Here is a 14,055-nt window from a genome sequence, read left to right as displayed (position 1 = left end):
GTCATAGTTGGTGCAAGTTGCCAAGAAACCCATGAACCCATATAGTCTTTCTCTCTCACACAATCATGTTTGTATCAATTAACAGGACATTGAATTCACCTTATTTTATTTGCTGGAGACTTGCTCAAGCCTTAATCATAATTTTTTTCTTTGCCTTTCCCCTAACTTTATGGCAGAAATCAGCTCATTTAGGCATGTAGACTAAATGAAGATGACCTGCTGAAGCTCAAACTGATCATCAGAATGGCAAAGAACAGTGATTTAACTGACACTGAATGTGACATCCTTATTGGTGCCACAGTTCAGATAAGAATGATGAGATTGCTTGTACCTGATAGGATGGCAGCAGTAACTCAAAAAAAAAAAAACATCCATTAAAAAGAACAGAGTAAACAGAAGACCTCATTGTAGTGCAACATGGATGCAATCAGCTTATCGCACTACTGAGGTGTTTCTGAAGCTTAGGTGGGTTAAATAGTAGTGTTCTGCTCATCTGTGTTTTTGGCTCAGGTGTATCTCATCTTCCCCTTGACAATACTTCACATGCTTTCTGCAGGGTTCAGGTCAGGGGAGTTGGCCAATCATGAACAGTAATATGATGAATTGGTAGTAGCCCTGGTAGTATGGGTAGGTGCTGAGTCCTACTAAAAAAGGAAACTTGGATCTTTAGAAAGTTGATCACCAAATGGAAACATAAAGCGCTCTAAAATCTCCAAGTAGACAGCTGCATTGACTTTGGACCAGCCAACATAAGAATATAACATGGCACCCAAATCATCAGAGACTGCAGGAACTAGACACTGCACTTCAAACACCTTGGTTTCTGTCCTTCTCAGCTCTTCCTCCAGATTCTAGGACTTTGATGCCAAGTCAAGTCATCAGTCTTTCCCATGACAGCGTTTATGTGTACTGAATTAGAGTAAGATACACGGTATTTATACAGTTTGTACTTGCATGCATAATGAAAACAGAATATTCATTTACATTTTTTTTTTAATTAAATCATGTAAAACATGAACTTTTTGACAGTATTCAGATTTGTTCATAACACTAGTTTATTTACTGAAATTGAACTATAGCCGGTGTGCGATACCATTTTGAACCATGAGATGGTGTAGAGAGTCCATCCATCTCCTTCCACTTAGCCAATTCAGGGTTGTTGAGGGGGTACTGGAACCCCGTGGATGTCTTGGACACAGGTAGAACACAAAAACTTGTCACAGAAAGACCCTAACTCTGGATTTGAACCCAGGACCTTCTTGCTGTGGGGTAACAGTGCTAACCACTGCATCACCATACCACAGGGTTAACAGAGTTAATGTCCCAAATGTCACAGGGTGAGAGGCACCCTGAACAGAGACCTGTTTAGCAACTCTATTCTATAATAGTTTTTACAAGTTGATGTATGGGACAATGAATTCTGGGTAAGTTGCAACTTTTTTCAAAGGTGAAAAACTGGTAGGCAGTGTGGATATGAATAAAATATAATATATACTGACAATAGACAGTGTGAACAATGAAGCTTCCTGTTACATAAAATGTCCACACAATGAGAACCTCCAATGTGTTGACCCATTCTTTTCTGTTATTAAGTGCATCCTGAGACTAACCTTACAGCAGAGCTCTGTACCACATACGAAATATCATTTACCCTAATGTCAGAAGGGCTGATCAAGGTAATCCACAGTTTATTACTCTAGCAACTAGCCTTTTCACATAAAAGGGGTGGTGTTGGCAGAATGTCACCAATCACAAAACTCCAGGCAACATAGTGATTTATTTTAAACAAATCTTCCTATCTAGAACAAGCCTACCTCATAACATATTCTTCCAAGTGGCATAGTTGCTTTAGCCAAAGCTGCGGCGTGAACGTAACAGGAAAGACACTGTGTAGTCATCTAAGCAATGTTAAAATCACTGTATTGGTGTTTGTGCATTTGAAGTTCTATCACCTAATCATCCTATTTGAATCCAGGAAGCAGAACTAACAAACCGACGACTGCATAAGTTAACAGGCTTAATCAGCATAACGCTAACATTAGGACATAGGAGATTCTGCTGGATTATAATCTACTGTTTCATTAAATTACCCCTTAAATTAAGGACCTTCATACTACAGAAATTCTAGGGTTGAATGTGACGCATATATACCTATGGCAATGGATCCTGGTGAGAGGCAAACCACCTTTCTAATGCTGTTAATCCTTAGATTTCCTGGATTAGCCCAAACTCCTTTTCATAGTACAGGCATCAAGCCTCCATTCTACAGTATTTAATATAGGTTATGGAAACTTGTCTTTTCTCTTCAAAGAGGTATAATCCCAACCAAGTAATAAAAGTACACAGCACACAATGACACAAAAGAACTGGCTAGGTTCTCTGACAGACAAAGGACAACACATTCAGACTCCAGAGACCATCACTGCCATGCATCGAAAGCACAGGAAAAAAGGTTTAATATGTCGGATATTATGTCACTCCGATGTCAGACTTTCATTGTCCTATTAGTGTAAAATTCAAAAACCCAAGCAAATCATACTAAATAGAGTTCATTTAATTATATTAGGCTTAAGGATAATTAAGTTAAAATACAATATGATTATATATAAACACTGTCAAGATTACAATGTACAATTAACAAGAATTTACGCATGACACTGAAAACATACAAAAAAAACTGAAAAAAAAAAATCAACATTAGCTAAAACACCAGTTTAACTGGTTTAGTAAATGTATCAAGAAAGTGATTGTTTGTGCAGTCAATTTGTTGTCGCAGCTTCCATTAACAAGAAAGACCCCACAGATCTGAGAGCAGTGTGAACAGAATCAAAAATCACATTTTTCAGTCACAGAGCATCAAACCGTCGTACAATGAACGAGCAGAAGTGTGAAGCAGACAGGTGTGATGATACTGTAGGTGCATAAAGGAGAAAAAAGTGCATGCAAATAACTGATTGTTCACAAATCTAGCTTTAACAACGATGATAGCAGACTGATTAAAATTCACAGTACATTATGGGGGGAGAAAAAATAAATAAACCAAACTAGACTAAAGTAGCTAATTTTGTGCTTCCGTTTACATTATTTGCTTTCAGTGTGAACAAAATAACAGCCAGCATGGCTATGTGTGACTATGTTAATGGTTAAATGCAGCACAATTTAGCACTGTTAGTAGTGGTTATTTTGGAAACATGACTTAACAATGTATGCAGGGGGTTTCTTTCAGGACATCTGCAGGACTCCCACACCCATCTTCCTTTTATTTGTCACCATTTTGTAGCAGCTGTTAGAATTTCTAAGGAGAAAAGCTTGTAGTTAAAAAGCTTGGTTAACTTGTCTTATTAGTGACCACAACTTTGGTTGCAGTCCTAGAACCCCAACAACAACAATAAATGTGATAAAATGGCAGTGCCTGCTACTCCCTCCAAGACAGCAAGACTTTGGGTAAAGCAGACTGAGCTTCTAAGTGAACATGACTCATTACTCCTGTCATGGCAATGGCTCGGCAAGTCGTCAGTGGAAAGAATGTGTGCTATGCTTCAAGCAAGCTGAACCAGTTAATCGAGAGCAACGTAATGCTGTGCTGAAAGAGTCAAGCGCTCTGTAGGAATTAGGTTAGACACGCATGTTACGCATTTGAGTGCGTTCATTTCTCAAACAAAACAAGACTAGGAGTGCTGTCACCAGCTCCATTCTGCTTTCCAATTTAGACCTTTTATATTACATTAACCAGTCAGTATATTCACGATTTTGTAAGAGGATTTTGTTATTTGTTTTTCTAATATCACACCCTGGCAGTTGTGCTAATAACGAGTGGCATCATCATAGGACGTCACATCCTGTTCAAAGTAGTCCTCCAGCTTCCACTGCAGGGTCTCAAATGTAGGCCGGGTCTGTTCGTTTTCCTTCCAGCAGTCCTTCATAATGTCATACAAGACTTTGGGGCAGTTTGCAGGGCATGGCATTCTGTAGCCCTCAGCCAGTTTCTGGACCACCTGAAAGTTTGTCATTGCTGAAAGAATCACAGAAGCACATTAGTACTAATCTTACAAGCTGGAATTCTTGCTAGATCTTAGTATCTGATAGAAATGAAGTCTCACCTGGGTACGGCATCTGGCCAAATGTCACAATCTCATACAGCAAAATTCCAAAGGACCAAACATCAGATTTGATAGTGAACCTGTTGTCATGAATGGCCTCTGGAGCGGTCCATTTTACAGGGAATTTAGTTCCTTCTTTGGCTTCATACACATTTTCGCTTTCTTTCTGCAAACAAAAAAAGCACAAAGATCCAGCCAAAAGTGATCATCACAGCACATCAGTCCATTCCTGCAGTACAAATATCTGATGTGATCCTGACATTGGTATAACTGATTCTGTGGATTAGTTTGAGGAATATTTACAAGTTATACCTGTAAGCAAGCAAGTACATTTAGTAAAGAATGCAGGTTTTCTCAAGTTCAGGACATATGAATGGAATGGAGTGGAACAGGATCATGAAAGCACAGAATACCAATTTCAATTTTACACTCACCATGAAAACCCTGGCCAGGCCAAAGTCAGCCACCTTGCAGATGTTGTTCTCGCCCACTAGGACATTTCTGGCTGCCAGGTCTCTGTGGATGTAGTTCTGTAACTCCAGAAAAGCCATGCCTGATGCCACCTGTGCAGCCATCTCAATTTGATCTGAGATACGCAGTGTTCTACCTTTATCCTCTGTAATCCAAAGAGAAAGCCAAGTTGCTGGTCACAATCCCACACACACACACACACACACACTTTTTTTTCCTTTCTTTTTTTCTTAAAACGAAGCATGCCAGTAAGGAAGCAAGTATATTTAGTAGAGAATGCTAGCTTCTCCAAGAATGTATCCATTTCAGTCTGTCACTTTGACAGTAACAGATTCTTCGTTCCAACTGCTGTCTCTGTGGTAATTTCTATCAGACTTCAGAGAATTTCATTTCTCTGTCTCCTCACATGTGGTCCCAACTCTGCCAACAAGAGTTCAAACTGCCCTGCTTAGATGCATACAAAAGCAGTTGGGATAAAGCTTTAACTCCTGGATATAACCATAAAATTTTCCCTGCTGCTGTCTTCTCTGGGGAACTGGACGAACCCAGAATATCAGTTTCTTTCTTTTCTTGTTTAGAAACATCAGGACTAGCTCATCTTGGTTTGATGTCTTCTTAATTTCTTCCCCACCCAATCGTTTTCTAGGATGAATTAACCACAAAAATGCAATGTGTTCTGTAATGGCCTTCAGGAGTGTGCTTTTTGACACAGACTACTCTCACGTGTCCAGCAGCTCAAATAGACCAAATCAATAAATCAGGATATATTAACCAACATAACAACAACTCTTTCACCGCTCACTCAGTTATCTTTACCTCATGGGAGATGTACCTTACAGTTAACATCTGATCTCTTCAGTCAAAACCATCAAACACAAATACATAAAATTTCTAATAATTACAAACCTCTAACTAACCTAGAACCTTAGATGACTCCTGCTAATCTGCTGTAAATCAAGGAAAACAAAAGAACACAGTGATAATCTGCCATATATTACAGGCCAGTAGATAACTTGTAATTGTCCATTTACAGCAGAGCAGAATGAGTCACTCCTCAGTAAGATTGCCATCATCAACCTACTTCCTTTAAGCAGATTTGAAGTCTAACAATCCAAGACAATGATACGTTTCTTTTGTATGTTCTATATTTTGTACACAATGCATCTGATCTGTTACTAAAGGATTAAAATCTCGACACCATGGCCTCTCACTGATGATGAGTTTTTAAAGAACAACAACAGCAGCAGCGTTGGACTCTGCCCTGTCATAAAGCAGAGGCTGTTCAGGATCACAGGTGCAAAATAAAGAGTGTGGCTGTCTTACTTTGAAGGTATTCCAATAGGCTGCCATTTGTCATCAGCTCTGTGATTATGTAGATGGGCTCCTCCAAGGTGCAAACGGCATACAGCTGAATCAGCTTGGGGTGCCGCAGCCTCTTCATGATCTGAGCCTCTCTCAGGAAGTCCTCGGCATCCATGGTGCCTGTCAGAGGTGTGCAGCGATTTCATTTTTTAGCTGATATACAGGATGTATGGTTGTGTTTGTATACTGGCACTCAAACCAGTTTAGAAACATGGTCATTTTTGTTGAACCTAGCACTGCTAACGTCTCTGTCAACAAATACAACTTCTTTTTCAGATACATTTGACTTTACTTTCAGACATATTAGCTAATAATATTTATTATAGGCTATTTTCAGATGGGTGCCAGTGGGCATCTTTCCATCAAAACCTACAGCTAATTGGGATGTTAAGGGAATCTTCTAAGAAGCTTTCATGCATATGAACTTGAGTGATATCCCATTCTCAATCCATAGGTTTGAAGATCATGTCAGCCCACCCAATTTGTAGGTGTTTGATTTTATACAGCTGTGGCCATGGAAGTCACTGTAAAACTTGAATTCAATCATTGGGATGGGTGAGTGAATACTTCGGCAACAATACACCAATTAGCAGTCACATAAAAAGACAAAAGGCATATCTTTATGAGCACTGGCAAGTGAAGTGAATAACACCGATTCTCTCTTCATCATAGTACCTTTTAGTGGATGCAAAGGAACATTTTTTCCTCAAATTTGATGTGTTTGAAGCAGGAAAAATGGCGAAGCATAAGGATTTGAGCAAGTTTGACAAGAGCCAAATTATGATTTCAATATGACTTTGTCAGAGCAATGATAATTTGTAGCTCTTATGGGGTGTTCCTAGTCAATAGTGGTCCAAAGAAAGACGAGTGGTGAACCAGTGACCAGGGTCATGGGCCGGAAAAGTGGCCCATGACCCTGGGAGTGAAGGCTGGCTCGTGGTCGAGCTACTGTAGCTCACATTACTGAAAAAAAATTTATGCTGGTTCAAGATGTCAGAATGCACAGTGTATCACAGTATACTGTGTACAGGGCTGCATTGCTACAGAACAGTGAGAGTTCCCATGCTGACCCCTGTAAACCCCTCAAAGCACCAACAATGGGCGCATGAACATCAGAACCTGACCACGGAGGAATGGAAGAAGGTAGCCTGGTCTAATGAATCCCATTTTGCTTTACATCATGTGGATGGCCAGGTGCGTGTGGGTCGTTTACCATTTTCATTATTAGCTCTAGTATCTAGAAGCATGTAGTACTCAAGTGCTAATGATAAATAGCTTATTATTGGTTTAATAATTTGATGACACCTTCATCAGTTGATTAACAGTTTCTTTAAATGAATCACTCTTTTTGTAGTTTTTAAGAGCAGCCCTATTCTGACGAGTGTGTGTCGTTTTGTGTACCTGGTTTGAGAGTCTTCACGGCAACTGATGTGGTTTCATTCCATAATCCTTCAAAGACCTCACCAAACTGTCCCGCTCCAAGCTTTTTCAGTAGCTTGATGGAGCTACGATTGATTTCCCATTGATCCACTGTGTTGTAGGACAGACCATAAGTCTGTGGAACTTCTATCTGCAGACAGAAAGAGTCACAGGTTTAAAATTAATTAATTAATTAATTAGATAAATAAATACATATACAATACAATACAGCATAGTTTTTTGGTTTGTTTTTTACCTTTTTGCATGGCTCACCCAGACGTGCGCAGAGGCCATCAGACTGTCGGGAGTAATGTTCCACTAACTCCTTCAGTGTTTGAAAGGATTTGGTCCTTGACACGTAGTAGTGGCCATTGTCCAGTTTTCTCAGCTTGTAATGCTTCACCCTCCCACTGTCAAGCACTGAAAAATAAGTCAATAAGGCAACATTTGAACATCTCAAACACTATTAAAGATAATAGTCTGAAACTTTTATTGGTCTTTCTTATTATCAAAATGAATCAGAGTCTGTAATATGGGACAGATAAATTGATGACTGGCGATGTAATGACCCTTACAGGAAATGCATGAGACTTTCTAGACTGACTAGTTATATTTCTTAACTTAAAATTATTATTATTAGTAGTAGTAGTAGTAGTAGTAGTAGTAGTAGTAGTATTATAGGAGTTTTATCAGAAGAATGATAAGTATGTTTGTAGCAGCAATACATTTTTTTTAAAGTGGTAAGCAAAAGACAATAATAATAATAATAATAATAACAACAATAATAATAATAATAATAATAATAATAATAATAAATCTTTGCAACAACTTGTTTTCAGTTAGTTTTCTGTTATAAAAAGCATCGATATTTGGATTGCAAATACTCCATAAGGTTATCAGCTGGCTTTAATAAATAAATATAGCAAGAATTCAGCCATGGTGGAAAGAGCAAGGACAGAGTGGGAAATAATACAGATTAAAGCTCAAAGAGATAAAGTGATCAAACTATTTTTATGGCAGCGGAGACCTTGATTAAACTTTCCGACCTTTAAACCATTAGTCACTAAACAATGCTGCAGTGTTAGGAAAAGTGTGCGTGCAATTGTATGGGAACAACAGCATATTAGCTACGTGAGAGCTGACCAACCTTTAGTAACAGTTATTAACAGTGTCAACATCTTTTTGAAATATTCTCTTGCATAAGGTCTCTGGTTTTATTTTGTCTTCTTTTAATATTTCATGGTCTACATTTAAAATAAGCAACACTGTGACATCCCATAAATGTTTAAACAGGTTCACAAGACTTTTACAAGTCAAAAAGCCACAGTAAACACAAACACAAGTCAACTTCCTAAAATGCATGTGACAGCATTATGGTTAAAGGAGTAATAAAGTCAAACAGCTGATTGCTGTCACTAGTCACAGTTCCTACCAGACCAAGTAAGACTGTAGCAAGAAAACCCCTGAGTAGACTAAAGTGAGCAGCTAGTGAGTGTGTTTTATTGGTTAGTAATTCAAATTTTATTGCTAAGAAAGAATATCCTTTTACAATATCACATTACTTCAGCTGATTTCATTCTGAAACATTTTCATTTATAGGACCCGCCTGGTCCCATATTCACAAATACTCTAAAAATCTTTTAAGACAGTTCCAAACTCTAAAAATTTCTAGCAAGAACTTAGAAGTGATTTAGAACAGTCTGAAAGCAACTCTGACCGAAAAGGGACTTAAACCAAGTCATGGCTGAATACGCAGGGCTGTTTAGGATGTAACCTATTTAATTTTATTAGCCAACTTTCAGAGGAAACAACTTTACACTTCTTGCCATTTATCCAGTTAGAGGAGCGGGCAATAGAAGAATAGCCAGATATTTCACAAGGTTTGGTTTTGGAGTCACATACCACAGAATGGACTAAAACAGTTCAAAAGCCCATTTTTCAGTTCAGTTTGTGTATGAAATCACACAAGTGCTGCAAAAACATCCCCCCCCCCTTCTTGATGTCTTATTTTTGCATATTTGTCACATTCATAATCAAACTAATACTAGACAAAGGTAACCCAAGTAAACACAAATGATGATGTTATTTATTGAGAGGAAAAAAGCTGCCTGGCCATGTGTGAAAAAAATAACTGAACAGAATTTATGGAGTCACAGGACTATTAGCATTGGTGCATTGTGTTGCTCACTCATTTTGAAAGACATGAAAAGCATAGCTATACTACTTTAATTTTCAGAAGCTAAAAAGCTATAAAATTAATTTGATGGCATTGATTTTAAAAGAGATGTTAACTTTGATGCTTACCTGACAGTGAGAGATCTCCTTTCTGACTTTCACAGTTTCTGATGAGAAAGGCTCCATGCTCGTTCCCTCCAGCCATTAGCATCTTCTCAGCATCCTGCCTCTTGGTGTCAGGGAAATACCATCTGGACATCAGAATGGAAGCAGGATATGTCCATGTTAGCAATGTTGCAGGGAAGACATGTTTCTGGACTGTCAATGCTTAAAATAAAAACTGCTGACACAGATATATCTTCTGTCATTTTATTTGGGTTTTAATGTTATTTATTTCCCAAAGAAACCAAGAAATCACCACAAGACAAGTTTTAGAGTCAACTCTTTGCAATTTTTCCAACGCTGAGCAGATAAAGACGGTCACAGACAGAAGTCAATGTTTTACATGTAAATTAAGTAAAATCTTATGTGGCAATCTACCAATATCAGGAATTATGTTAACCACTACACCATGGGCTCACCTTGTGTCTGCGTGTGTGTCCTTCAATGACTGTAGTCCTTCTATAACCAAGCTATGATATTTATGCTTACTTGGACTTTAAAAATCTAATTGAAAGAGTAAAAAAGTCAAACTTGTATTTGAATGGTCTGACATTTTGAAAAGTTATTTTGACAAAAAAACTTTTTTCCTTTGGCAAATATACTTCAACTAGACAGTTACACAACATTATGACTTTGTTTAACCTGTCAGAGTACAAAATTAACAACACGGGGATTCCCATTATGGGCAGAGTAAACCAAGAATAACAATGATGTCACTGCACAGTTGCAGCTTAAATTAACTGCACGTTTGCATCAGTGCAAAAACACAATAAGTTTTCCTCTTTGAGTCTTGACTGGCTCATCTGGGTGCTTTCCCTTTGTAATGCTCAAAGTTTGTAAAATCAAGTTAAAACTGAGGGTTATTTTCCAGTATTCGCACACTTCGGACATATACAGTATTTCTGTCAAGAACTAGAGTGAGATTAATCAACAACAAATTCAAAGAGAGCCACATAGTGCCAAACAGGCCTGGCAGACGTGGAATTCAAAGAATTTCAAAGAAAATTAATGTCAGATGTGTTAAAAAAAAAAAAAAAAACAGAACCAACTGTCAAGACACCTGCCAGTGAGTGACTTAGCCAAGTCAGGAAATGTAGTCCCAAAAGGAGACAGTCCCTAGAAGCCTTCACAGGAATAGACTGCGAGGTTGCTGAACAAGAAAAACTATACTTCTGCAGAAGAGACATATTCAGTTCAGACTGAAGTATGCTAAGGAAAGCTGGAGAAAGAATATTCATACTGGAAGTGCGTCCTTTGCTCTCCAGAAGACCAGAGTGAACATTTTGAGTGGCCTGCACAAAGTCCGACTTTAATCCCAGTGAAAATCTCTAATAACTTTGACCTTGGTAGTTTTTGTGAAATAATTTTGTTCATTAAGTGAAATAATGTAAGTATCCAAAATAAAGTTAGAGTATTTGGAAAAGTGGTGGTAAAAATTCATTGCTCTGTTTAAAAGCACTTATGAAAATACCTAAAAGAATTTTTCATAGGAGGGCAATAATTGTGTCCTCATCTACACCTGATAATTATGTTTTTAATAATAAACTACACTCTGTGGTCTCATGGAATAAACGTACCTGCAGGAATATTGAGTCATAAAACTGACTGATTGAGCTGTGACACCGTTTATCATGATCATCTCATCGTTAGGATTCTCTCTCTAAAATTGCGGAGTCTTTAGAAAGAACCTTCAGATGACTGATCTAAACTGGCACTATATCCTGAATATAAATGTTCAGAGTGCTGTATGTTTCCATTTTTACTAAAGTACTGGTAGTAGATTCTGCTGTGTAAAACTTGATTTCTACTATTACAACAACCACTTCTTCTTAATCACTGCTTATAGTCGAGGCTCTCTACCAGTCCACGTTACATTTGAGCCAGATTATTTTATGTGGTTAATCTAGGTTTGATTAAACTGACAATTAAACTACACATTACAAGTTTTGTCGACTTGTTCTGAACTCACAAGGCCTGACCTTTAAATTTCCTTTAGTTGTTTACAGATAACGGCTTTCCTGCAGGCACACAATGTGGCAGACTGGATAATTCATTGTGTAATTGCATTATAGAACAGGTCTGCCTATCTATTAGGTTTGCAACTGGACAAACTATGACACAAATAATGCCAAGACTGATTACCTCTTGAACTGGGTTTATTCTTGTCAAAAAAAAAAACAAAAAAAAAAAACCCTGCCATTATTAGTTAGGAATTTGTGTGACCTCATCTTTTTCCAACAACTAAGCTACACAGTAAAGAAAAAGGTACACATTCCTGGATTGGTTGCTCCATAGTACCGTACCCTTCACAGGATACTGATACCTGAAGCTGAATTTATGACAAACCAATTCTGTCTTTATTCTCAACACTAGAGTTAAATGGCATGAAATGCCAGCAATGTGGCTTTAATGCGTGGTTGTGGTTCTTGTTTATGATCTCTACCTTCAACGGGAATCATTAACCTGTAAAGCTTTCCCAGCATTTCCTGGTCTCAAGATGAATGATTAACTAGTTTCGGCAAAGACTTTAGGGATAAGGAAAACACGCTGTTACATTTTACAGCCTTTTACCCGTGGGACATGACTGACTATGCAAATGTTTTAAAAACGTCAATCTCAGGCAGAAATAGAACAGTAAAACACTGAAATCACGGGCTCAAGTACTTCAAAAGAATTTTGAGGTTTTTGAGGTACTTCTGCATCTTCTACATTCTGCCACTTTAGAATTGAGAATGAACTCTAACGACATCGTCTTTACAATACTGTATTTACCATTCAGCTTCAGGAAGCATGTTATTTTTAGTTGTTACTACCGATTAAGTTAATGCGGGTTTCATTGGAAGAAATTTAAATGACAAAGTAATTTAAGATTAGCTTCCTCCTCACACAAACCTATTCCATGGATGACCGTCGATGACCATTTGTTACAGTTATTTAGCATTAATAAATGCATTTTTTTAAAAAGAAATATAAAAACAAACATTTTAAGTGTTAGATTAAAGAGAAAGTTTCACTTTTTGTTGTCATTTTCGACACAATTCATATGAGACGATTACTCTATAATGAAAATTCCTGCCGTATGTAACCCTTCTGTAAGTAGATGAATATGACTGTGCGGATACAATTTGACTTGACTTTCCTTGGAACAATAAATATCAGTTTTGTAGTATTATTGCCTATTTTTCCCCCTCTAAATTATCTTAAACTCTCAAAAAGATTATATGCATTTACTTTGACCTGTAAATGATAACAAAAAAATGTTAACTCGTTTTTCAAGTTGTTCCTCCATTCCCAAACAAAACAAAAATGGCTGCCCCCCTCGAAAAACAAAAAACCTTCAGCTTGGGATTCAAATAAAATACATTTTTTAATGGTTAAGTTTGATAAATTATATAAAGAAGACTTCTTCGAGATTTTACAGACACATTGACATCTATACTTTGCTATTTATAATTTCTCGGTTTTTCAAACATAGGCCATTGGATTATTTTCAAGGAAAAACGACAACTACAAAAACTGTGACCGAGTTACACATGTGAAGACCATCATTAAAGTGCCTCATATGAACACAACCAGGTCTACATCCACGGCTGCTGGTTTATTATTTTCACATGATACTTCATACAAGAGCTATACTTACGGTTCGGCATTAATGCTCTCCACAGGCGCCACATAGTTAGCAGGGATGTATCCCTGTTTGGAGGCTGAAACCCCAGTGAGGGCTTTAGCGAACCACCAATCACCGGCACTTTTGTCCAGGGCCTCTAAAGTATCCCCGGCGTTGAAGCTAAGATCCTCTTCTGTGCGAGCAGAGTAATCATACAGGGCGACATAATACTCCACAGCAGTTGTTGGCAGCGGCGGTAAATTTCTGTTTAAATGAAAGCTCGGTTCGTCTTTGTCAGCAGCGCCCAAGTTTTTAATAACCGTCGATTTTTCCCCACGGTCGGTCTCGTCTTCAGAGGGGTCCTTTTTTTTAAAACATCCCAAAAAACTGTCCCAACAGGTAGAAAACCTCTTTTGGATCTCCATGGTACTTTCGTCAATCACAGTCGGTCATTGTTTTTGTCAGGAATAAACAAGGAAATAGTTTAGAGAATCCGTCCTCCTGTCTTTATGATCCACATCCCATTAAATACAAGCGCATTTTATTTTTCCCAGTTTGGGACGGTGGCGGTCTTTGACCTGAACACACGCCCAGCTATCACAGATCGGTGTGAGGGGAAGGGAGCGGTACTTTAAGTGTGGAGCTTCCTGATAGAGGACCGGTCTCACTGTTCAGGTAGCAATCACCTGCACCTGCTCAGGAATGGGGAGCGGCTCGCGCTCACTCTCCACTGGGGTGACGTCACGCCTGCGCTTATAC

At 38.2% G+C, this 14,055-nt stretch overlaps 1 protein-coding gene across 1 annotated transcript; it reads right to left on the bottom strand.

Annotated features, from left to right (window-relative positions):
* Positions 1-2,282: 2,282 nt before the first annotated feature.
* On the bottom strand, positions 2,283-13,974 carry frk (fyn-related Src family tyrosine kinase). Its single transcript, XM_003453009.5, has 8 exons — positions 13,330-13,974; positions 9,657-9,778; positions 7,609-7,772; positions 7,335-7,503; positions 5,895-6,053; positions 4,535-4,716; positions 4,101-4,266; positions 2,283-4,012 (listed from the first exon to the last, which is right to left on the bottom strand). Exons 1-8 carry the CDS (start codon positions 13,719-13,721, stop codon positions 3,804-3,806), a joined length of 1,563 nt encoding a protein of 520 aa, XP_003453057.1. The 5' UTR covers positions 13,722-13,974; the 3' UTR covers positions 2,283-3,803.
* Positions 13,975-14,055: the final 81 nt, after the last annotated feature.

Source organism: Oreochromis niloticus, linkage group LG15 (genome assembly GCF_001858045.2).
Source record: "Oreochromis niloticus isolate F11D_XX linkage group LG15, O_niloticus_UMD_NMBU, whole genome shotgun sequence".
In the NCBI taxonomy this organism is placed as follows: Eukaryota; Metazoa; Chordata; class Actinopteri; order Cichliformes; family Cichlidae; genus Oreochromis; species Oreochromis niloticus.
Note: the sequence above shows the minus strand (reverse complement) of the source record. Positions and strands in the feature narration are given on the sequence as shown.